Here is a 23,448-nt window from a genome sequence, read left to right as displayed (position 1 = left end):
TCTTTGACACGAGGCTAGTTGAACACTTGCTTTCAGCAATGATGCCTCTTTTTTAGGCCTTTTTGTCCTTATTATGCATTTGATTATTCTCAAATTACCCGTGCATAGATTTTAATGTTGGATACTCTTTATTTCTAGGCCTTGTTTCCTTGCTTTTATAATTCATTAGGCCTTTTGCATTCTATTCCAATGCATCTTGTACATTCATTCTTTTTGGATTGACTTGGATTCATTATAAAATCTGAAAATGCAACTCATTGAATTTCAAGCTGGTCTTGGCTCTTTCAGTACTTTAGTAAACTGAGTAAGCTTCATGCTGATGGATGGTTTATTGTGTCACTCATTTTTTGTAGTTGGTTTAGCACATCTTGTTTTACTCCTGTTGGTGGACATAGCTACCTTTTAAGTTCATTCGTCCCTTTACTTAGTTGCTTGGGGTGGCATTAATATGAAATATCTTCTTGTGCTTCCAAATGATGGAGGAAATAAAGAGAGTAATTATTTATTTCAAACTGATAATATCTCTCAGCAATCACAGAGATGAGTGCAAACAGTATAATAGACTATATCATAGTTCATCTCAAACCTTTGCTACAGGAGGTGCATTATTTTCTTGCTGGTAGTACAGCTCTAAACTCTTGCTACATGAAGTGCTCTCTTACCCTGCTTGCAGTATTCCCAGTGTACCTCGGCATAATCTTTCACCTTATTGAATATTCTTGGTCTTTCTCCATTGATCGATCCTTCTTCTGGTCCAATCTCTTTTTTAGGTTCGGGTGTGTAGAAAACGGCCACAGAAATCCTCTCCCTCTCTGCGTTAGTCAGAACTCTATGCACTGGGCTATTGAACATTCCCATTAGTCATTATCTGCCAATCATGTAGGAAACCAATTATAAGATTTGGACGTGTTTCGTGGACACGTATTTAAATTTTCCACGGTGAAAACTACAAATTATTATTTAAACCATCTGTTATTGATGCTTTGAGTTATCATACAAGCAACGAACTTCACTCAGGCAATACATTTCAGAATGGAAATTTTCCATTCCAGGGACCAGATTGTTCCATCTGTGTTACAAAAATCTGCAATCCTACCTCCATTTGATCTCCCATTAGGATTAGGAGGGCATCTGAAATGGTGGGTACTGTGATCCAGTTCTTGTCTTTTAGGACTTGCAGACCTTCAACATCATCCTGCAAGATAATAGTGTACCCTGATCCTTCTGCATGGGCTTTTAAGCCAAGAACAAGGCCTGGTCTTTGACAACATGAGTACTAGTTAAACCTTGCATGTAGAAATGCTTGTTCACCTACCTGGTCCGCGAAGCAATATTCCTCCAAATTCAATGACTTTGCCATGGCTTTCGAAACATTTTCTTTTTAACATTTTCATCTTTATTGTGTATTCTTCTAAGACTTCTCTGCATGATTATGAACAAATCACTTGCATGTAAAAATTACAATAGTGGTGTTTGAATATGAAATGTATTATAGGACATTCAGAAATTCAGAAAGAAAAGAGAATGAAGCTAAAACTGAAATTATGTAAATCTCTTTGAGAAAATAAAGAAAAAAAATTCCTTAGAACATGTCATTGTTCAAACTTCTTATAAAGCTAGTTAGTCTCCTCTGTAAAGTTATTATTACTTACTGAAACTAGTCTCCTTATTGCTGATACTGATGATCAGATGATAACTACGAAGCATGTGCTGAGATATATTTACCTTTTGAACATTGGTGTTAGGACTTCTATAATGCTGTGTTATGTATAAGATTTTGAAAGAATGTTGCTCTAAGTGCTATGGCATCTATTAGCATCAGAAATGATCACTCGACTGATGTTCATGTGTCACAAGTATTCAGGTTTTCTGATAATAATATTTCAAGGCTCTAAATTTATATGTTCCAACAATCAATATACACAAGGGGCAGGGACAGGGAGAAACAACTGAAAAATTTTGGATTTTTTGGCCAGAGTTTGGGTTTCCTCCGATCTTCTTGGTATACATCACGAAATAGACGATCAGACCAATCAAGTGACTGACCTTCTGCAGGTACAGGGTCCGCTCCATGCCCTTCAAACTCTTCAACTCCTTTAGCATACTTTATCTTCTCTTCCATAGGCTGTTCAAAGAATTCCCTTGCCACTAGTCTAATCTTATCTAGAGCCTGAATGCCAGAAATCTATTAGAATGCTCACAGAAAATTACTTATTTAGCTTGGAACATATATATATATATATATATATATATATATGCTCAAACCATTACAATAAGAAGTTTAAAGCTTAAACCTGAAAGCAACCCCATGAGCAGAGAACTGATCAGAGTTTCTGCAGTTCTTCTTGTGCAGTTGAAGGTTTCAAAGAAGAGAGGAGGCTGAGATCTATAATAGGAAGCAGAGATGGCGGAACAGAAACATCTTCATCTGTACAGTCATCTCTACATATATAAGGTCGCTGTGGTTCTTCACCGCTGAGGACCATCTCTTGGACACGTTTTGATGGCATAACTTCAGCAGGAAGAGTGGAAATTCCGGCCACGTTTGATGATGAAGTACAGGGATTAATGCTGCGAGGAATGTTATTTGCAGATTCAAGCTTACTGAAATGTGCAACTGGTGAGGAGTTCACATGAACATATGGAGTCTTCTGGTTATGCCAAAATGAATCAAGAGCCTATCATTTGATTGGTGAGTGTATAAATATTTTCTACTTCTGCAATTGTATGTAAAACCCGAGCAGTAACTTAAAGAGTAATTATTGGTTGCTCCTGTTGTACTAAAAATAGTTGCTTTATTGTTACTACTGTTGATAAATCTCTCTGGATTCAACTGAACTTTTGTTTTAGGCTTATAGCTTGGCAGCTGCTAAGTAGTTGAAGGTTGGCTATCAGACATTTGGGCGAGCTGGAGCAGATGGGGTAATTCTTTTCCCTGGAACAGTGACTAGGTGGCAGATATTTTGGCGGTGCAGCCAGTGAGGGAAGGATGAAGTGTAAAAGGACAGTGTGATTGACGAAGGCCATATTCATACATGCAAAGAGGTAAGTTTGAAAAATATGACAAAGCTTCTTTTCATTTAACAGTCTGATAAGGATTTTGCATTGAATAATTAGATATTTCAAGAAGAGTTTGGATTGAAATCAAAATCTCTATATTAAGTCTTATTATTATTATTATTAAACAGATGGAGCGGATCTCTACACCAGCGACAAGGTCCAAACATAAGCCCAATAGAAACCTTTTCTCGTCGTCCAACTCATCCATGCCCGTGGCCCTACAAAGAAAATCCATCATCAGATTATCATTTTGTTTTTGGCGAAATCATCAGATTATCATAGACCTGCGGAGTACAGGATAATGAAATTTCGAGGAGTCGTTGCCTGAGTCGGAAAGAAACGATGCAACGTTTCGAATTTCTTTTGTCTTATATTTCCTTCTCCACAATCATCATGTCCTCGCTTCATCTTCTAATCAGCTCTAAAGTTTCAGGTTTCTCTTTCTGATTTTCTATCTGTCTGTTTGGTTCTCGAGAAATTCGTGAAAGGGAAGGTAAAGTCAATACTTTTTTTATTCTTCTGTTTTATGCTTGATTGTTGTAAAAGAAATGAATCACTCTGATTTAGGTTGAGCTCGGTAGTATAGTAGTAGCTGTGCCAAAGGTATTGGATGTGTGTTTTAGTTGTGTTGAATTCACAATGTTGCTAGTATAAATATTGGAAGTGATTTCAGCTTCTTTACATTCCCGTTGTTTCTTGGGAATTAAGCAAAGTGTAACTATGTTTTTCTTTTCAATCTGCGTGTTGGGTTTTGTTCGCTGTTATTGTTTATTTTGAGTCAATTATTAACATTAGTTATTTGTTCAAATTTTTTGTGCCAAGCTTTCTTTAGTGTGTGTTTTGATTGATGGGTGTTGGTTATTTTGAGCAAATGATTAACGGGTATGATTTTTTCCATTCAAATTGGTAGATTTTGTTCAATGGGGAACACCTCTTCAGTGCTTACTCAATATGATATAGAAGAGGTTCAACGACACTCTAATAACCTATGTAAATTGTCCTTATCCTCTTCCCTGTCTATGGCATTCCCTTTCTTTCTTGTTATTTTGTTTTGAGTTCTGAATTCCATGGTTTGGGGTTGTCAAACTCAGTCTCCCAGCTAGAGATAGTGTCCTTGTATGAAAGATTTTGCCAGCTTGATCGGAATGCGAAAGGATTTATCTCAGCCGATGAGTTCTTATCAGTGCCCGAGTTTGCAATGAATCCGCTCTCCCAGGTAATCTTTTGGTTGAGAACCCGAGTGTTGTATTCAATGTGTAATTCTGTACGATTCATGTTTATGGTAAGTTGAGAGCACGGATTTGTGTTTCTTGCAGAGGCTACTTAAAATGGTGGATGGTTTGAACTTTAAGGACTTTGTGGCATTCTTGTCTGCATTTAGTGCTAGAGCAAGTTTGCAACAGAAAGTTGGATGTAAGTATTGGGTGGTTACCTTAACAATTTGGAATTCACTATTACTTACTCTTACTAATCTGTCTAACAAAGAAAATAAGCATCTGTTCGATGCTTCATGAGTGTTGCAGAAAACACAGGGAGACTCATCTTATGTGCTTTGCCTGGGACATTAGCAATGCTATAATTTGTTATCACACATATGGAAGTTCCCACTTTTATTGCACCTATAGGTTTAAATGTGTTTTGATGAAATGGAGATTTCAAGATTGTTAAGAATGACAATGATTACACTACAGGTGGCATGGAAATGCTACAGTATTTTGACATTTTTGGATTTTTGTGGACCAAATGCAATGTACTTGCTAATATGACTTTTTAGCAATTAGGTTGCTGATTGAATGTTTGATGATTTGTTCATAGCATTTTAGGAGATAATCAGTGTTTTAGAGGACAAGAAAAGGCTGAATGAATGAATTTGAGCTATATGTGTAAAAAGAATGAATTTGGTAATAAAAAAGGAAAAATGAGCTGTCAATGATTGAAATTTTCTGGTTAGACATAGCACAATTTCTACATTCTGTGTTGCTGTTTTTGTGGTTAATAATTATTCCGTCTAAACTACCAAAGCTGGCATAAATTCATGTATTTCTTACCTTATATTTATCTTAATTGAGAATATCTATAATATGTTCTTTATGTGGAACTGAAAAGTTCTGATGATATCATTCTCGTTTCTTTCCCTCAGTTATTTTCAAGGTATATGATTCAGATGGTAATGGAAAAGTATCTTTCAATGACATATTAGAAGTGCTTCAAGATTTGTCTGGTTCTTTCATGTCCGATGAGCAAAGAGAGGTATCACAAGAAATTTTCTCTTGCATTACGTAATCTACTATTGCAACCAGGATAAAGATTGTAGGAGAAAATAAGATATGAAGTTGATGTCTTAAACACATTCCATGAAGTTTATAATTGATGAGGTCATTTATGAAGGAAGATACTATCATGTTATTTGCCAGGGAGTTTTCACATAAGCAGTGACACTAATTGTCACAAGGGATGAACAATCTAGTTACATTCTATCCTTACAAAAGAGCTGTTTTCATATCTTTTTACAGAGTAATACTATCACTCATGCTCTTCTTTTGAGGTCACTAAACATAAATTTTTTTCTGCCTCAACTTTCTGTAATACCTTGGTGTTCCTTGGTTCAGTGTTTTACTAGAACAATTATTCTTGTAACATTTCCCGAGTTGATTGTTGCATCTGTAAATTTCTTTGGATTATATTTGATATGAGCATAATAAATTCTTTGCACTTTCTGTTCTTTGTCCTGCAGCAAGTTCTGTGCCAAGTTTTGAAGGAGGCAGGTTACTCAAGGGAATCTTACTTGATGTTGGATGACTTCATTAAGGTGCTTTCCATTGTATTATCAACTTATGTTTATGAAAAACAATTTTTTTTTTCCATTTCAAAGTATTATCATAAAATATGGTGAAAGAAGTGACTTGAACAGAGACAGATTACATCTCCAATAGTACTTTTTTTGTCAAATCATTATTCGCTTTAACTGGTTGAGAGATAGAATGTTGGAGAAGAAATGAGAATCCTCAAGCAGAAATTGTGCAGCATTTCTTGTTGTACCTTCACAGGCTAAAAGCCTAAAAGACAAGCTACTGTTGTCCTATTTAATTTGCTTAAGGATCATGGGATAATTCAGGAGGAATGGAGGATTTAAGTGACTAATCCCCTTTTTTTTTTTGGTTCATTTGTTTCCTATTGGGATTTGAATTTGAGACCTTACAGTCCTAAAATAACTCCTGTACCACTGAACTAAAGCTCATTTGTTGACACTACAAGATGTTCAGAAATTCTATGTTCTCATTAGAGATTTGCGAAGTCTTTAATTTTGTGAGGCAGTTGAAATCTATTAGCAGTATTTGTTGGATTTCCAGTTAAACTTAAGTACACACAGACTGTTTTATCTTTAGCAACACAATAGCATAGGGCCCAGAACCATGATAACAGTTTACATACCAACCTGCTGGTGAATTACTTAGGCTGTTTATTTGAGAGTGAATTTGCTGAGAGTTAGTTTTGCATTCTTGAAGATTACTGGCTAGATCTTTTTTCTTTAGGTGTTCTTTGTCCTGTATAATATTGCATTAGTTTCTCTATAATTGGAAACTTAAACTTTCTGTTCTTCAAGTCATATCCTGGCTTTGAAGGATTATTGTAATTCAGATGAATGTATAGTTTAATGACTGCTTAACATGCTTCTACTAATTCCTTTTTGTTCAGATGTTTTGAAAATCATTATTGATATGTTTGTGATCATTGCTTTGCACGTGACAGGTTTTTGGCCATTCTGGCCTAAAAATGGAGGTTGAAGTTCCAGTTGACTAGAGCTAACCAGGAAGTCCTTCATACTTAAATTTGAGATGAGCGCTTGGAGAAACAACCCTCTATTGTGCCTATTGTGAAATCTTCAAAGTCAAATTGAAAGCTTATACACCTGTATTTGTCTTTATATACAATAAACTTTCAGCTTATCTGTAAATGGTTTGTTCTCTCTTTGTAAGTTTGAGTCTTTGAGATGTATGATTTGGCTGTTCACACGTTCTTGCTTTATTGTCCAATTTTTCTCCAAATACTTGCATTTTTTGATATATGGGATTTTGTTGGACGACTATGGACAATGAAATTATTGTGTGAATACCCCAGTAATTTTCAAGGGTTTGTTGGGTCCCATTTCTTACATGCTAGGGGTATGGGGAACGGAAGGATTTATTGGTAAATTATCATGAACTCGAGTGCTCTTTCTGTACTTACAACTACCAGTTGCTTAAAGGTGAAGCATATGGCAGAGCCTCTGGTCCAATGGAGCCAAAATTTGCCTCTTTAAGTATATAAGAAGCCAAAATATATTGCTGCTATAGTTCTTAAATTGCGACTCTGTTAACTGCAATCGCCTACCAGAAATAATGGATACATTTTCTAGAGTGAAGACGTTCTCTTGGCAACTGCCTGGTAACTTCCCATGAAAAGCCCATCTCAGTCTCTCTATAAGTTGGATGTTCCTTTGGACACCAAGACATTCCCTTCTTTCTCTCCCTAGCACTCTCGCTCCCTCTCTTTGAAGATAAGCAAAGGGAATATCTCCAAACATGTTCTCTCTGTCCTTCAACACTGCAGTTGTGTCTGGTAAGCAACCATCATATACTAATACAATCATGTTCTCCAACCAAATCTTTTTTCTTCTCCAATGTTGTGAAGACTCTCATGGTGAATCAATCTTACTGAGAAATTTAAATAAAGTTCAATAAAGCTTATACTGTTAGCCTTTTGATATTCTTGTTTGCCTTCCGCGATTGATTACCCAGGTACATTTCTGCTCATGTTTTGTGGTTTAATTTCCTGTTTCCTGACTTGGATTCCTTGCCCATTCCTGATAGGTAATATGGAACGCCAGCGTTCTACCAGACCTGGTACTGAAATTTTACAGGCCTTACAAAAACTTAAGGAAATTCTGCACCAGAAGGATATGCAATTTGCCTCGGTTGAGTTGGATGTTCATTCCTTACAAAACAATCTCTCTGTTGTCAAGAATTTGAAGAGTAATGCAAGCAGTAGTAAGCTTAAAGCTACTGATGAACTGAGATTGGCAGAAGAAATTTCAGAGGATTTTACAGCTCCACATGCTGCAATGAAAGAAGAGGAAACAGACACGCATAAGGTGACAAATGGTAAAAACCTATTAACAGATTCGAGGGCCTCAAATTCAAATGGGGCAGCAAAGCTGTCACTTGCAAATTCTTCTAAAGGCGAGGTTTATAGTAATTCTCGAGAAGACAAACAGGTTTTGCACGGTCGTGAAATCGAGCAGCTGAGCGAGCGATTGAAGTTTCTTGAAGCAGAAAGCAAAATAATGAAGCAAGAGTTTTTGGAGTATGTGATAGAAAAGAAAAAACTGGTGAATGAGATATATAAGCAATTCCAGACTATATATCGTTGCCTTCAACTTGAAAATCTAGTAAACGGAGAGAGAGGTTTTGATATATCTTTACTTGTCAACCCTTTTCAGGTAATGATAATTTTCTCTTACATGCTAAAATAATGTCCAAATATTAGAGAATTCAGTTAATAGGCATGTTTCTATCAGCTTCTGTCTCAATGGTATAAACCGGAAAAAAATGGTAGAGATCTATGGTCCTGAAACTAAGATTTCATGCCCCTGCAATGTCAGGGAATTTGGGTATTTTTTTTAGAACCATTATGGTTTGATAGTGAGTCATGTGGTCTTGAAACAGGAGGCTGGACTGGAGACTGGCCTGCCAGAAGTTCTATGGCAAGATTCAATCCCAAGTAATGTCACCAGGGACCAAAGCAGCAATATCTTGGCATTAGAGGAAGTTCCTGAAGGAACATGGGTTCATGCTCATCAGAATGAATGAAAAAGCTTGGCACTCAAACCTGCACGTACAATTTGCTGTTGTGTGGTTGCAGTTTAATTCTTGCTTGGATTTCTGAAGAATTTTAAAATAAGTTAAGCTTCCATCTCCTAAGAGAGCATTTGCAAGAACAGATCTAAAATCTAGAATCATTTGCAAACTAGACTATAGATTTATAATCAGTAAATGCACTGTAAGTATAAAGATTAGAATTTTGGGAATAAAAATTAGAGAAAATGGTCTCTATATTTTATTTCTGCTTATAGGGAATTTTATTTCTGAACCTAATTATATTTTCAGAGAATTATTTTATGGCTGGCTAGTTTTAGAGTTGAACTAACAATGCAATGTCACCCAACCTTTCAACATCTTTATCATTGAAAGAAAATTATTTTTTTAATGTTTATCAAATGTAATAAATAATTTTTCATTTGATTCCCTAAATTGAATAACAGAATTAGCTTATTTTCTCAAATACAATTTTTATAAAAAAAAAAGTTTATATTTAATAAATTAAATTTAATTATTCATGACTAGTTCATTAATTAGCTCGATTAGATTATAAAATATCAAATCCGACTAATTCAAATAAAATCTTAGAGTGGATTCTTGCTGACAGTATTCACCCCAATCCCAAATGGGATTCTTGGCCACTACACTATATAAAAGATTTTTCTTATTTAAATTTGATTCATTATAAACTCAAAATATAAGATGCACAGTGAGATTCATTTATTAAATATATGAGTTATTTATGTATTGAGTCTATAATAAATTGGATTTATGTAAGAATTTCTCCTACACATAAAAGTATGTGGACACAAAAATTACTATATATAAAGCAACAATTTCTATAAATTAAGCTTAATATTGACTTGCAAATAGTAGCTAGAATTCTAAGTATATCATTTTAACTAGGGTGTGCATGGTTTTTTTTTTTTTAAACAAATTAAAATTGAAAAAGAAGCAATAATATATGAAATATATTGTAATAAATTAAATTTATTTTATTACTTTAGTACAATTCTAATTTTTTTATTAATAACTGAATTAAGAATCATAACGAAAATTAAATCAATTTTATACATATAATTTTATATTATTCTTTAAATAGATTAGATAATTTTATAATTAGTTATATATTTTTTATATGTAATTAGCAACCTGTTTGGCATTGAGTTTTAAAGGCTAAAATTATTTTTCTGAATAAAAGTATCATTTTAGATTCTGTTGAATAAAACAGTTTGAAAAAAGTTGTTTTGTTATTTTAGTGTTTTTACAACTAAAACTTATTAAATTTAATTTTTAATTATTTTTTAATACTCTCTAACTAGCATATTTAAAAAAATGATTTTTTTAATAGCAGTTTCAACAGTAATATTAAACAGGTCTTAAACACGTACACCCTTAATTTGTCAAACGTAACCACCCAGTGCGAAGGGTGTCTCTTATTTTGTTTTGCATTTTGAGTTGGGCAGGCAGACCAGACAATGCTTTTTAGACCCCAGATTCTCCATCAAGAAATTAGTGAGGCTGTGGTCGCACTCTACTATAAAAACAACCCTACTCTTCAAGCTCTTGCCTAACACAAGAACCGACTTTTTGCCAAGGCTTCGAATTCTTGCTGGTGAAGTCAAGAACTGGAAGCTTTTGTGATGCTTCTGAACCCGTAATTTTGGACACTCTCTTTCTCAGTTGGCATGTCTTGTATATACATATATATAAAAGACATATTATAAACGGTTATCTAATATATTTCCATAATAGATTTGAAAATATGATTGATTCAGCTGGAAGGTTTATATAAAAAGAGTATATTGGCTGAACTTTATTAGGTTTATTCATTTAAAAAGTAATTTTCATGTCACCATCGTAAATAATGAGAATTTATTCAGCATAATTATTATATGTATAATTAATAATGAATATATTCTGATAATTGATTACACTAAAACTCACATATAACTGTGTACATTCATCAGTTCTATTTAAAAAAAAATTGTTCATTTAATTTGTATTTAATTAAAAAACAAAAAGAATAAGTAATGTAGGTACGTAAAGGGATTTGGATTTGGCCATCACTATATATAAAAGAAAGGATTTTTAACAGGTAAATTCATCATTCTTGATATTAAAGGAAATAAATAACAAATATGACTTGATGAATAAAAATTTTATAACGTATAAAAATGATTAACATTGATGTTAAAAGAAATTAGCAATAACTACCATTTGATGTATAAAACTCTGTAACTAAGAATTGTTGATAGTTTTTTTCCCTAGCTGACCATCTAGCAAAATGTGATACAACCAAGCTAGAAGAATTCATTGCTTTCTTATAGATTAGTGTTTTTATTTTTATTTTTATTTTTATTTATTTATTTATTTTTTAACTTCTTGATTATATGGACACATCCTATTGGACTGGTTTTGCTTGTTAATTTTTGTGTTTTGATGTAACCCTTGTCAAGGTTTTTTTTTCACACGTGCGCCGTCTTGGTGGAGTATTTTGAGTAGTCTGACGATCATAATTTGAGAGGATTTAAAATGTATTTTTAATTTATAAGTTAATTTAAAAGTAAGTAATTAATTATTTAATTAAATTATTTAAAATTAATTTTTAAATAATTTAAATATCTAAGTCAAAAGGTATTGGTATTGTAATTGTTAAAATAAAAATAATATTTATATTTTAAAAAATTATTAAAATAATATAATTTTTTATTTAAATAAAATATAATTTTAAAATAAATAAATAAATTTAATTTATTTTAAATAATTTATAAATCAAATCAGTAATTTATTTATAATTTTTTATTTATAAATATATTTTATCAATTTATAAGTTAAATTAAACATCTTCTTAATTAGCACTATATTAAATTTTTCCACACTTTTAATTTTAATAAAATTCATACTTAAAATAAAAAAAAAACCTATTAGCACAATCATCATCGATAATTACTGCAAAAGATTGCTCAACACAATTTATTAATCCGTCTTCCTCAGGCTAATTAATTAATTACAATTTAAACAACTTGTAATCACCGCCAAAGCTTCAAAATGGGTTACCTACATTTTCATTACAAATTGACGCCAAGATAGAAATCTGTGTCAAGTTAATTGGGCCAACTTATAATATTTGCATGAGCTTTTTATTTTATTTTATTTTATTTTTTTACATTTGGGTAAAAATGACACAAGATTATTTAAACTATTAACCAGAAGCTCCCAGATGGTCAAGGTCGTCCATTTGCCCCGATCTTTCGTAGAAACATTCGTATATATAAGTTTTCTTCATCCTCCATATATTTTATTTATTTATTGTTCGAACTTCCAACTCATAAGCTACATAATAAAAAAAAAAAATAATAATAATATTGGATGAAGCTCAGAGAGCAACCAAAGCACACCACCCCCCGCCCCTCCTCTTCGCTGGCTTTATTGAAGCTAGAACATTTACGTTTAATTAATTATGATGTTTATTTTAATTTGAAATTTTATATATTCATAATTATTTATAAAACCACTCAGCTGCTTCAATAACATGTAACGGGAAAAAATTATAACTAAAATATGAAATATAGGGCTGTATTAATTAATAATCAATAAGTTCATCATGCCACAGAACAATATTTTATGGTAAAATATCACAAGGTACATGATGCAAGAGTGTGTATATATAGTCTATAAATTTAAGATATGAATTATATGAAACTTCTAGCTATTGGTTTCAAATGCCACAATAGTCTTTAATAGGACGCCTGGTTTTCTGGAAGAAATGAAGGAAACCCAGATGATCTATTGGCTTGTACTTGAGAGGGTATTCCTCATCAACCAGCTCTTCATGTACCTCTAATATTCCATTGTTGAAGGTGAAAAGCCCCATGGAGAATCTATCTACCTTCCCCTTCATGATCACTTGGTGCCGAGGAGCTTTTATTCTCTCATTGCTCCATGCCTAATTAGTCATTATGACATAATTAATGATAATTAATGTGGCACGCAATTAAATATGCGCATATTTAACTTAATTTATAGCTCTATATGCCAATTCAGTGACTCACCATTAAGGCATCACCAGCCATGACGACGAAGGATGAAGGAGAAAACTCGACATTAATCTTCTGGCCGTCCTTGGTGTCCACCTCCAAACCATTAACTTGATTCTGATGAAGTATGGTTGTGAAGCTGGTGTCTGTGTGGGTTCCCAACCCTAAATTAGTCTCATTCTCTTTGGGTGCTCTAGTTTTCAAGAGTCGAAGTACATAACAAGTAGACTCAACATAAGAGTCGTGGTGTTTCTCAACTCCATAGCTTTCAAATATCATTCTTGTCACCATTTGATCCAGCTGTGTCACAAGCTTCCCATAAGCATGAATATATTCACTGACCAAAGAAGAAAAAGAAGGTTTAGCATTTTAAGTTTGATAAATCATAATTGAGACTCAAGATATTTGTTAAGAGGTTTCAGGTATTGGGGTTTGAGTATCGTACCAGAAGCGATCATTTCCACTAGGCCACATGAGATTGGAAAATTTTTTAGCTGCCTCAAGAGTTGCTGCATCTTCAATGCCCATGCTTTCATGGAGAGGAATTCTGGAATCATGTCCGATATAGCTGATCAAAGGCCTCTGACATTTGTTTTGCATTTTAACTTCAGTAGGGAGATCAAACAACTCCTTTAAGACCCCAAAGACTCCATCGCGAAGCTCTGGAGATAATTTCTTGTACTCTACTGCAAAACACCCATACTCTTCAAGTGCTTGCCTAACATCAGCACAGGCTTTGAGCCAACAGCTGGTACCAGGCTTCAAAGTTTCCTTGCTGAAGTCAAGAACAGGAAGCTTTGGTGCTACTTCAAGAACCATGGTTCTGGGCTTTTTTTTCCTTCTTTCCACTGCACCCACTTAAAAAGTTTGTAGGGTACTAAAGAGTAATGGTATAATTTTCTTGCTCCCAATTCCTGCTTCTTATAGGAATGAAGTGGTGCTTTGGGTCAATATAAGATTATGTCATAACAAATATATAACAAAAGCCTATTGTCGACTTGGTCAACGTTAATTATGAAGTCAAATAAATATTACAGATGGAAACTACCCCAGAAATGTCTTGAATTAGGTGACCAAGGATACCTTTCGCTCGGGTCACCAAGGCATGCTTTCCAGTGGGAAATTTCTTGGAAAATTAGTTAGCCAATCTACATAATACGTATCATATAATATTAAATCACATCACTGCTCAAGAAATTTATTCTTGGTAATTATAGTTGTTTTGCTTATTCTATGCATAAATAAACAAATAAAGGTTAAATATATGCGTTTAGAGAATCTAAATTGGTAGATTGGAGGATTTTTAAATAATCTAGCAGCTGGATTCAATAATAATAATAATAATAATAATAATAATAATAATAATAATAATAATCTAGCAGTTTGAATTTTTTCTTTTTAAACTGTAAATAATGAAGTGCTTATCGGGTATGACAATTATAATTTTTTTAGGCTTGAGACTTGGAGCTATTAGTTAACATTCTCCATTCCACTCAACCCCACAGGAAGGACTTACTACTGAATTCAATGTGACATCTAATGAGGCGAATCATTAGACAACTTGTCATTTTTTCTCATTGCACTTCTAAGTAGAGACAATATTTAGTCATCATGCTGGTGTATGAAGTTAAATCGAGATGAGATAAAACTATCTTGTTAAGTTAACCACTAGTTTACCACACTCGGTGGTAGCAGCTCGAAGTTATTGCCCTAAAAAGCTTTGGATTAAATTATTAAAAGGTTTTGATCGATTCAACAAAGTGAGGCTTGGTGTAATAATAATTATAAGCATGTAAGCTAGTCGCTATCTCTAAGCCACACTTCTTCGGGTCAATCAAGCAAAGTGGCGGAGGAACCAAAAATTTTTATTTGACGCTAACATATATCCATCAATAAAAAATATATTATATTCATTTAATTACAATAAAATAAATTTAATATTTTAATTTAAATTATATTAAATAAATTATAAATTAATAAGAATAGATAGAAATTTTGAATTGCCAATTAAAAATAAAATTTATTATAAATTAATTTTTTTTAAATATTTGTAAGAACTAATAAAAAAGTAAGAGATTAATTAATAAAAAAATAAAAATATTTTACACCTATAAAAAAATTATAAATATTTAGGGACCAAGACCCCACTTACATCCCAGTTTTGTATCTGAGCGAAGATATATATATATATATATATATATATATATATATATATATATATATATATATATATATATATATATATCACCTCATTTATTTCTCTTTGGAGGTAATAGTTTGTGCATTTATTCAATCACATTCTTGGTGCTTATTTGATTTAGTAATTAAAAGTTAATTTTTAAAATTTTAATGCTTGCTAATTATGATAGTTTTTAAAATAATAATCAATTAATTTTAATGTATTAAAAAATTTATAATTAATAATTATAATTTATTAAATATTAGCACTTTAATTATTAATTACTAATCTTCAATCGCTAACCAAATGGGCGCTTGATTGAGTCTAGATTTCAACTCTAATTTTCTGCCTATATGTAATTTTGGTCATCACTCATCAGGCGTCATGTTCAATGGAAGAAAGAAATATTGTAAATGGCAGATTGTAAGAGGAGGAGGAGGTTGAGTAAGAGATGTAATTATTTATTCTTGAAAGAAAGAGCCGAATGACGAATCAGATACAAAGACTGAAAAAGTCACATTGGATGCAAAAGCATGCCCCTAATGCCACCTTTCAATTAAAGAATTATCTAATTCATATTTCACCCACATGAATTAAGGTGGAAGCATGCCTAATTTTTGACTTTTTGCTGGGATGAACAATCTAATTTGATTTTTCGGTTTATCTCTTGTTTGGTTGGATTCCATTTTTTTTATATCCATTTTTCCAATTGAAAATCGAACTCTCAATTTTTGTAACTATGATTCTAGAAGACCGAATAAATTATGCTATCTGCCTTGCAAGATATGCCTCTTTCACAATCAAATACTCATTTTCTTTGAAATGGCTAAATGGGGTTATTATTATTATTTTTTTTTTCAAAGATAAGATCAAATTCATTAAAATTAGAGCATTACAGATTTGTGCATCAAATAATACAAATAAAGAAAGTATGGCCAGTACAAATGGGTCTCCAATAACAAACCAAGAGGATGAGCCCAGAAGCCCAATTCAAATACAGACATTAAACCTAGAACAAAAACCTTGGTACTACTCGGCCAAGAATAAACAGGAAAAGCTCAATATCATGCCCATCTACTCTGAATCGAAGTTAGGCCGCCAACTGGGTGAAAAGATTGTCGTTATCTACAGCAGAGTTTAAAGTGAGCTAGAAGAAATTTCAGAAAAGGATTATTCGTCCACACCTAATGATAGTAGAACCTTAAAGCCTCAAAACCATAACCATTTACCGAGAAAGGTGACGAAGGCAGTACTCATTGGCCTTTTCAATCTCTTGCAACCTTTGAGTCGGCCATCTAGCAGTAGAAGTGACATTGTGACCCTGAAGGTGCCAAACGTCTGGGTAATTTAGTGAAACCTTCCCCCCGAGCCAAACTTAGCTCTAAACCCAAAGCACCAATGCAATTCAGATAAAACCCATATGCAGGTCAACAACAATGTCCCTTTTTATGAATTTATAGGATTTGCACATAAAAGAACACACAAAAATATGTACACTCGACTCGTACGTGTGGAGAATAAATCCACTATTCGGCCGAGAAGAAATTCTCTGGAGGGAGGGAAACTAGGGGGAGCCTTGGCTTCCAATTCTTTTAAATTTTCTCTGTATAAATATATAAATATATATAAATGATTATCATGCTTCGATCACTTCATTCATCCGTTCTCTATTAATGAAGGATTGATAGATTCAAATCACTTGTGTGCATTAAAAAGTTAAGGGCTCTTTTTTACATTGCTGATGAAATTATTGTTAAAAAAAATTATTTTTTAAATATATTAATTAAAGTATTAAAATATAATTTAAAATTAAATTTAATAAATTTTAATAATAATAATATTAAAATAATAAAATTATTTTTTTAACAATATTTAAAATAATACTTTTTATTTAAAAAAATAATTTTAACCCTCAAATACAATGTCAAATTGGCTCCTAGTATTGTGCTCTAGCTATTTATCACCCTTTTAGTCTTACAAAATTGAGTAGTCATCCTTGAAGCTTGATTTTGTTATTGCAGAATGACACTAGAGGTGTGGCTATTCCTTGGATTGTTACCTAATAGCTTTCTCTTTTAATAAGATTATGGAAGTTCAGAAAATAATTTATATTTTTTTAAAAGAAGATTTTTTTTAAAAAATAAATTAATTTTTGTTATTAAAAAGATATTTTTTGTTTATAATTTTACACATGCTCCAAACACTAAAAAATATAAACAATATTTTTAAAAAAATATTTTCCATGAACCTTTAAAAAAAATGAAATTTACCTGATCTTAGTTATGAAAAGAGGAGGCCTCGCATTGTTGGTATAGGACATAAAAATACAGTTCTTCAATTTCCAGGGATTTTCTTATCACAAAATTTTTTTCTGTATAGAAAATTTATTTTGGGTAAATGGAAAATTATTTTGTTATGTTACTAATGGGTTTTTATTTTTCAAAATTAAATTATTTTATTAATTAATTTTTCTGAATTTTTTAAATTATTTTTTAAAAATGTTTACAATTTTTTTAAAAAATAATTCTTATATATATATTTTTAAAAATTCTGTCAATAGAGCATTTTAAAAATTTTACATGAATTTTAAAATTTTAATTACGTTTAATAACTTTTAATTCTTAAATAATATTTTATTAATAATAATGACTATTTTTAAAGGCAAATAATTATTCAACCATTTATTTTTATAATAATAAAAAAATTAAACAAGTTGAGGAGTAAATTGCAAAATTCACGAATCACAAGTCAAGAAGGGAGCAGAAAGAAAAAAAAAACAATTTGTTATGCGGGGTCTGTCAGTCTATGCTCATAAGTCTTCTTACTGGGTCAATTTCTGCTCTGCTTCTGCGTTGGTTCATCAACAGAACAGAATCGAAAAATGGCAGTCAAATTATGTTCTTCTCACTGTGTTCGCATATCAATTGATTCTGCTTTGGCACCTACTCGTATCTCTTCCACTAGATTCTTAATCACTTATAAAGTTAGAAAACTCAACCCATTATTTCCTTGCATATTTCCTTCAACTTCTCAGCTGTTAAAGCTTCTTGATTAGTCTCACCAGAAGAACTGAAGGAGAAAGTACCTTGATTGTGTGAAATTGAGGTTTTTTTTTGGTAGAATTTTCTTTCCAATCGTGGCTGTGCAGCGGGTTAGAGAAGATTTCGGTTAAATGTCACTCAATGATTTGCATTTCCGAGTTGCTGAGCGAGCGATTCAATCACTTGGATTGGTTAAAGAATTTCTGCAATGCTTCTTCTAGAGATGACTGAATGAATCTTTAATTTTCATTGGCTTATGTTGAATATTTGTCTTTGCACTTTCCTGTGGCTGGTCGTTGGAACATGCAAGAAAATAAAGGGTGCTCATGTAAATAAATCTGTTTTGTTGGGCAAAACAATTGTGTTATCTTGAGTTTGATTGTTCATGCGATATTAGCGTTGAAGCTAAAGGAGTATCATTTGGTAAGTTTCCTAACAGAGAAAATGTAGCCATGTGTATGCTGTCAAAGCAACACTTTCAACTTCAAGAAACAGATCGTTTCAATTTTCAATGAAGTTACTGTGGAATTAGCGGTATAGGAATCCTGTCTGCATTAATTAAAGAGAATTTTTTAAAAGATTGTTTATGTCTGGAGAACTTGCAATATTGTTTCAGGTAATTGAATAGATCACGGATTCTCCAAAATATGTAACTCAGGTTAGATATCTAGCATCTTTCCTTCCATGGACATGCTAGCCTCAGCACATTAAAGTTTATTTGGGAATTTGTTGCTCAATTTCATCGTGTGCTTAAAACTTTCAGTTTCTACTGTCATTTAGCACAACAATCAGTTTGAGTCTAGGCAGTTTTTGTGTGTTAGCCTGTTGAAACTGGAAATTTGTTCTTTGCCTTGGCCCAATGAAGCTGGAAATCTGTGTTTTGTCGATTGCCAACGGAGTCAAGGATTGGTCTTTATTATGCAATGAACAGAAGTAGAAGAAACAAAGAAGTGATAAGCAAGAACTTATTTATGCTACTTAGAACCAACAACCAAAATGATAATAACTTTGATGAGTCTAGACCAAGCACTTGATAAAGGAATGAAATCCTTTTGAAGCGCATTGTCAATGGAGAGTATGGTGAATTGAACGCTGGCACATACCTTAAATCCAAAAGGAAACAAGTTAGAAAAACAAATGGTTAAGAAGTGGATTAAATTAGTGTGCCCAGAATCAGAAATGCCAGTGAGTTACATTAATCATTTTGCTGTTAAGCAGTAAAAGAGGTACCTGAGGGTAAAACAGTAGAAGCATAACAATGGTGGCTTGAAGAAACTTAAAGGTCATGGAACTATATCATCATCAATGCGTATGCAGGGAACGTGAGAAATCTTGGGCCAATCCCCTCCTCTTTCATCTTTGCACCGCCTTTTTAGCAATGGACATTCTGAATTCGGAAATGAGAGAGATATTCTGGCAGGCCCTCCTCTGGCAAGCATTCTAGCTCAGGACAATCATCAATTAATAATATTTCCAGATTTGTTAGTTCATTAAGCCCCTTTCTGTTGAGTGATTTCAGATGTGGACACCCTGCGAGGCGGAGAGTGGCAAGAGTGGTAGGCAGCAGCCCCTCCTCTGGAAGGGATTTGATATCTTCACACGAAATGCAGAAATCTCCGAGGCAGGTGAGTCTCTGCAAATGCCATTCTGCTCGGTTGGCATAGAGTCTGGCACATCCATAGATGCAGAGGCTTCTCAAATTTGAAGGCAAGCCGCCTTTCGGAAATGATACAATTTCAGGACAACTACTTATGGTCAGTACTTCTAGTGATGGAATGTGTGTGTGCATCCTTTGGGGCAGTGACTTTAGATGTTTACAAAGGTCAATTCGAAAATAAGAAAGGTTGGGGGCATGCAATCCTCCTTCTGGAAATGATACAAATTTAGGACATCCAAAGATATGCAGGTGCCTCAGAGATTGGAGATCATATTGAGGTCTGCAGGGAACTGATATTGATTCCATACTCGTGCAGTTCTTGATGGTGAGATGCTTGAGCTTTGGGAAGATGTCCAGAGGAAAATTCTGGAGTGAACAGCAGCTGCTCTCAATTAACAGCTTTTCAAGGGAGTCATAGTACAGGTGCACTGGGAACTTTAAGTTATCACTGCTCTTGATCTCAAGTACTTCCAAGGTAGTGGATAAACGGTCCATAGGTAGCCAACTGAGAGACAAACAATCATAGATGTTCAAAATTTTAAGACTTGCATCAACCTCTTCAATTCTCTCGGATAGGGACCAACCCTCAAAACTTATCATCTTCAGCTGGGGTGGCAGGTTCTTCAACAGGAATTTATCACAATATCCCAATTGCAAATGAAGGATATCTGGAGCCCTGGGAAGAGAAGCAACTAGCTCTTGGCAGTCACTGACAACAAGTTTGGTTAAACAAGGAAGGTTGCTGGGAAGGTGCTTAGTAAGCTTGGGACAATTCTCTACATAAAGCTCTTGAAGACAAGGGAAAGCCCTACCCTCAATATCGTTTTCAAATGGAAACCATTCCTCCCACTCCACCATCTCCTTGAACCTTAAAGTTTGCAGCGACTCAAATGGCTTTGTTGCCAGACCATCACTCCCATAAAACTCAGGACCTATTGTCTCCACAGCATAAAATCCCGTAATAGAAAGGTCCTTGAGAGAATGTAACTGCCCCAGCGGAGGCAAGGAGATGCAATATTTGCAATTGCTAAGACAAAGGCAAACAATATTAGACAATGATGATCGTTCTACTAACCAAAATGGAAATGCAGTACCACCATAGTTTTTGATCGTGAGCTCTTTCAAGTTAGTATGAGGTTGGAGCTTTTCTAGAACTTCTCTTTCTTTTCGCGAATCACCAGAATTGATACTCCACTCCAACCATAATCCCTCAAGTTGATTCTTTTCCTTCAGTCTTGCCTCCAAAGCATCTTCCCGACCGTTCACATTCTGCAGTTCCAAGATTGAAAGCTTTCCATGAAGATCATTAAGTTGCCTCAACTCTCCAATTCCTGTCCCCCTCTGCCTTCCAACAGAAAAAAGAGTCAGTGTTTGAAGACGTTTTAATTTGATCACATGTACTGGAATCTCTTTTATGTTAGTTCCAGCAAGATCAAGATGAGACAAATTTCTGAGGTTATGCATATTTGCAGGCAACTCAATCAAATCTTTACAATCTGTTAATGCCAACCTCTGTAAATTGTAAAGCTTACATGTAGAGTTGGGTAACCACTTGATTCCTGTAAAGGAGAGGTCCAAAAGGCGCAAGTATTTCAGATTACCAATCGAATCAGGCAATTCAGTAATATAACAATACCGAGACAATGATAGCACCCGTAAGCATGTTAACATTGGTAACAGCTTGTGAAGTACCTTTTTGGATAAGAGTGAGAAGTACAGTGCAGACCGTCGAGACGGATTCAAATTTAATGGTAGGAAAGTGCGTAAACTCTTAGCTTCATAAATACCTTCCAACTTCTGAAATGCGTCCTGAGATTGTAAATACCCCAGATGACGAGTTTTTCCTGCGATGTTGTGTGAGTTGTTGGCTTCAAGCCAAAAACAAAATTCTCCGGATACAAATTTAGCTAGGTCATGAACAAGATCATGCATAACATAGCCTAATTTGTTACCACTTGATCGCTGGAAAAGAGACCTCGATACAAGAGCACGGAAAGACACTTCACCTATTTCTTCCATGCTTTTGCTTTTGTCATGCTGATGCAAAAAATTTTCTGCTATCCACAACTGTATCAATTGTTCCTTCTTAAATTCATAGTCTTTTGGGAACATTGAACAATAGGCAAAACATTGTTCTAAGTGTGAGGGCAGATGAAAGTAGCTTATTCTAAGTGTTGGAATGATGAAATCTGAAAATTCCCATATGTCACTCGTCAATATCTCATCCCATTCCTTTGGAGTTGATCTGAAGCGCAGAAGACCACCCAGTGCTTTTGCGGCTAAAGGTAGGCCTTAGCACCTTTTTGTGATTTCTCTGCGCAATGTTTCTGGAGTAGATTGTGCTCTGGAATCTCCATTAACAAATGCATGTCTAGCAAATAACAACCAACAATCATCATCTGATAAAACATTTAAATAATTTATTGGACTAGTACGCACAACTGATGCAACACTTTCATTGCGTGTTGTGACAATGATCTTACTCCCTCCTGCGGCAACATTGAATGGAGTCCTTAATCTTTCCCACTCAAAATAATTTTCATTCCAAACATCATCTAGAACAATAAGAAATTTCTTCCCCGCTAATTTCTCCATCAACTTAAGTTGAAGTGTGTTTAGGTCCCAGTCGCTGATGATGTGACTTGCTCAAGGATTGTTTTCAGTACTCTAAAGATATCAAATTCCTCTGAAACACAAACCCATGCTTGGTAGCTAAAATACTCCTTTAGTCTATAATCATTATAGACAAGCTGAGCAAGGGTGGTTTTACCAATCCCACCCATACCCACGATAGTAACAACGCCAATATCATCATATCCACTAGTTTCGTCTGAGAGCAACAATTTCATTATAGACTCCTTTTCAGCATCCCTACCATACACACTAGATTCATCTACCACTGAAGTCTCTTCTAATCTCCGTAATGGTTTTTCTGCAAAACCCTCTTTGAGACCAAGAACATCCTTTTGTTTTGCTATAAATTCTAATCTTGCAAGGACCTCTTCCAGTTTCGAATTCACCCCCTTATTAAAAGGGTTAAAAGAAGAGCAAAAGTTCTGTACCTGAGTAATACTGCTTTGAGATTCAGCTTCAACCTTGCATCGCAAAGATTCAGTAGAGATCTCATCTAAAAGGTCCTCCGCATCATAAACAGCATCTTTTAGCTCTTAAGCCACTTCTTTACATTCTTGTTCCTGATTTGCTTCTCCTCAGCATCATCAAGCACAACGTTAACAGACAACAAGGTTATCTCTAACCGCTTAAGCAGCTCACTATTAAGCTTCTTTCCCTTGATAAAGTCAACGACCTCGTCAGAAGCAATCCTATCCAACAGCACCTGAAGGGAAGTAGATAGAAAAGCAACACCCACCACAGCCCCTGCCATGTTTTATTGCAGGAGGAAATTGGAACGTTATTGCAAATAGGAAGCCAGAACAAGTTGGTTTATGGTGCCAAGGCCCCTGTGCTGGTTTTATGAGCACAAATCCGACTGAAATGAGCCAGATAAATATATTTTGAGCAGCTCAGTTTGCAACAAAGAGGGCGTTTGGTCTAGTGGTATGATTCTCGCTTTGGGTGCGAGAGGTCCCGAGTTCGATTCTCGGAACGCCCC

General features: G+C 34.0%; 3 protein-coding genes, 1 non-coding gene and 1 pseudogene across 8 annotated transcripts; 2 read left to right on the top strand and 3 right to left on the bottom strand.

The window, feature by feature from the left end:
* Positions 1-187: 187 nt before the first annotated feature.
* On the bottom strand, positions 188-3,468 carry LOC110649401 (codeine O-demethylase-like; annotated as a pseudogene).
* LOC110649404 (uncharacterized) lies at positions 3,383-9,154 on the top strand. Of its 4 annotated transcripts, XM_021803955.2 has the most exons (7): positions 3,383-3,553; positions 3,971-4,050; positions 4,152-4,276; positions 4,377-4,473; positions 5,201-5,310; positions 5,795-5,869; positions 6,811-7,147. In XM_021803955.2, exons 2-7 carry the CDS (start codon positions 3,981-3,983, stop codon positions 6,859-6,861), a joined length of 528 nt encoding a protein of 175 aa, XP_021659647.2. In that variant the 5' UTR covers positions 3,383-3,553; positions 3,971-3,980; the 3' UTR covers positions 6,862-7,147. The 4 variants fall into 4 exon arrangements, with proteins under 4 accessions (XP_021659647.2, XP_021659648.2, XP_058004786.1 ...); XM_021803956.2 differs by lacking the exon at positions 5,795-5,869; XM_058148803.1 differs by lacking the exons at positions 3,383-3,553; positions 3,971-4,050; positions 4,152-4,276; positions 5,795-5,869 and adding exons at positions 7,911-8,539; positions 8,766-9,154 and having other exon boundaries at positions 4,446-4,473; positions 6,811-7,659.
* Positions 9,155-12,519: 3,365 nt separating this feature from the next.
* LOC110649402 (probable 2-oxoglutarate-dependent dioxygenase AOP1) lies at positions 12,520-13,864 on the bottom strand. Its single transcript, XM_021803953.2, has 3 exons — positions 13,404-13,864; positions 12,974-13,295; positions 12,520-12,867 (listed from the first exon to the last, which is right to left on the bottom strand). The coding sequence occupies exons 1-3, from the start codon at positions 13,775-13,777 to the stop codon at positions 12,640-12,642; spliced, it is 924 nt and encodes a 307-aa protein (XP_021659645.1). The 5' UTR covers positions 13,778-13,864; the 3' UTR covers positions 12,520-12,639.
* A 5,201-nt stretch (positions 13,865-19,065) lies between these two features.
* On the bottom strand, positions 19,066-22,129 carry LOC110649399 (putative disease resistance protein At3g14460). 2 transcript variants are annotated; one of them, XM_058148802.1, is made up of 3 exons: positions 21,528-22,129; positions 19,409-21,394; positions 19,066-19,281 (listed from the first exon to the last, which is right to left on the bottom strand). In XM_058148802.1, exon 2 carries the CDS (start codon positions 21,297-21,299, stop codon positions 19,551-19,553), a length of 1,749 nt encoding a protein of 582 aa, XP_058004785.1. In that variant the 5' UTR covers positions 21,300-21,394; positions 21,528-22,129; the 3' UTR covers positions 19,066-19,281; positions 19,409-19,550. The 2 variants fall into 2 exon arrangements, with proteins under 2 accessions (XP_058004785.1, XP_058004784.1); XM_058148801.1 differs by having other exon boundaries at positions 19,409-22,129.
* Positions 22,130-23,376: 1,247 nt separating this feature from the next.
* Positions 23,377-23,448, top strand: TRNAP-UGG (transfer RNA proline (anticodon UGG)). Its single transcript has one exon. It is a non-coding gene; the product is annotated as a tRNA-Pro (tRNA).

The sequence above is a fragment of the Hevea brasiliensis genome, chromosome 6 (assembly GCF_030052815.1).
Source record: "Hevea brasiliensis isolate MT/VB/25A 57/8 chromosome 6, ASM3005281v1, whole genome shotgun sequence".
NCBI classification, from domain to species: Eukaryota; Viridiplantae; Streptophyta; class Magnoliopsida; order Malpighiales; family Euphorbiaceae; genus Hevea; species Hevea brasiliensis.
This window is presented reverse-complemented; position numbering and strand designations above follow the sequence as displayed.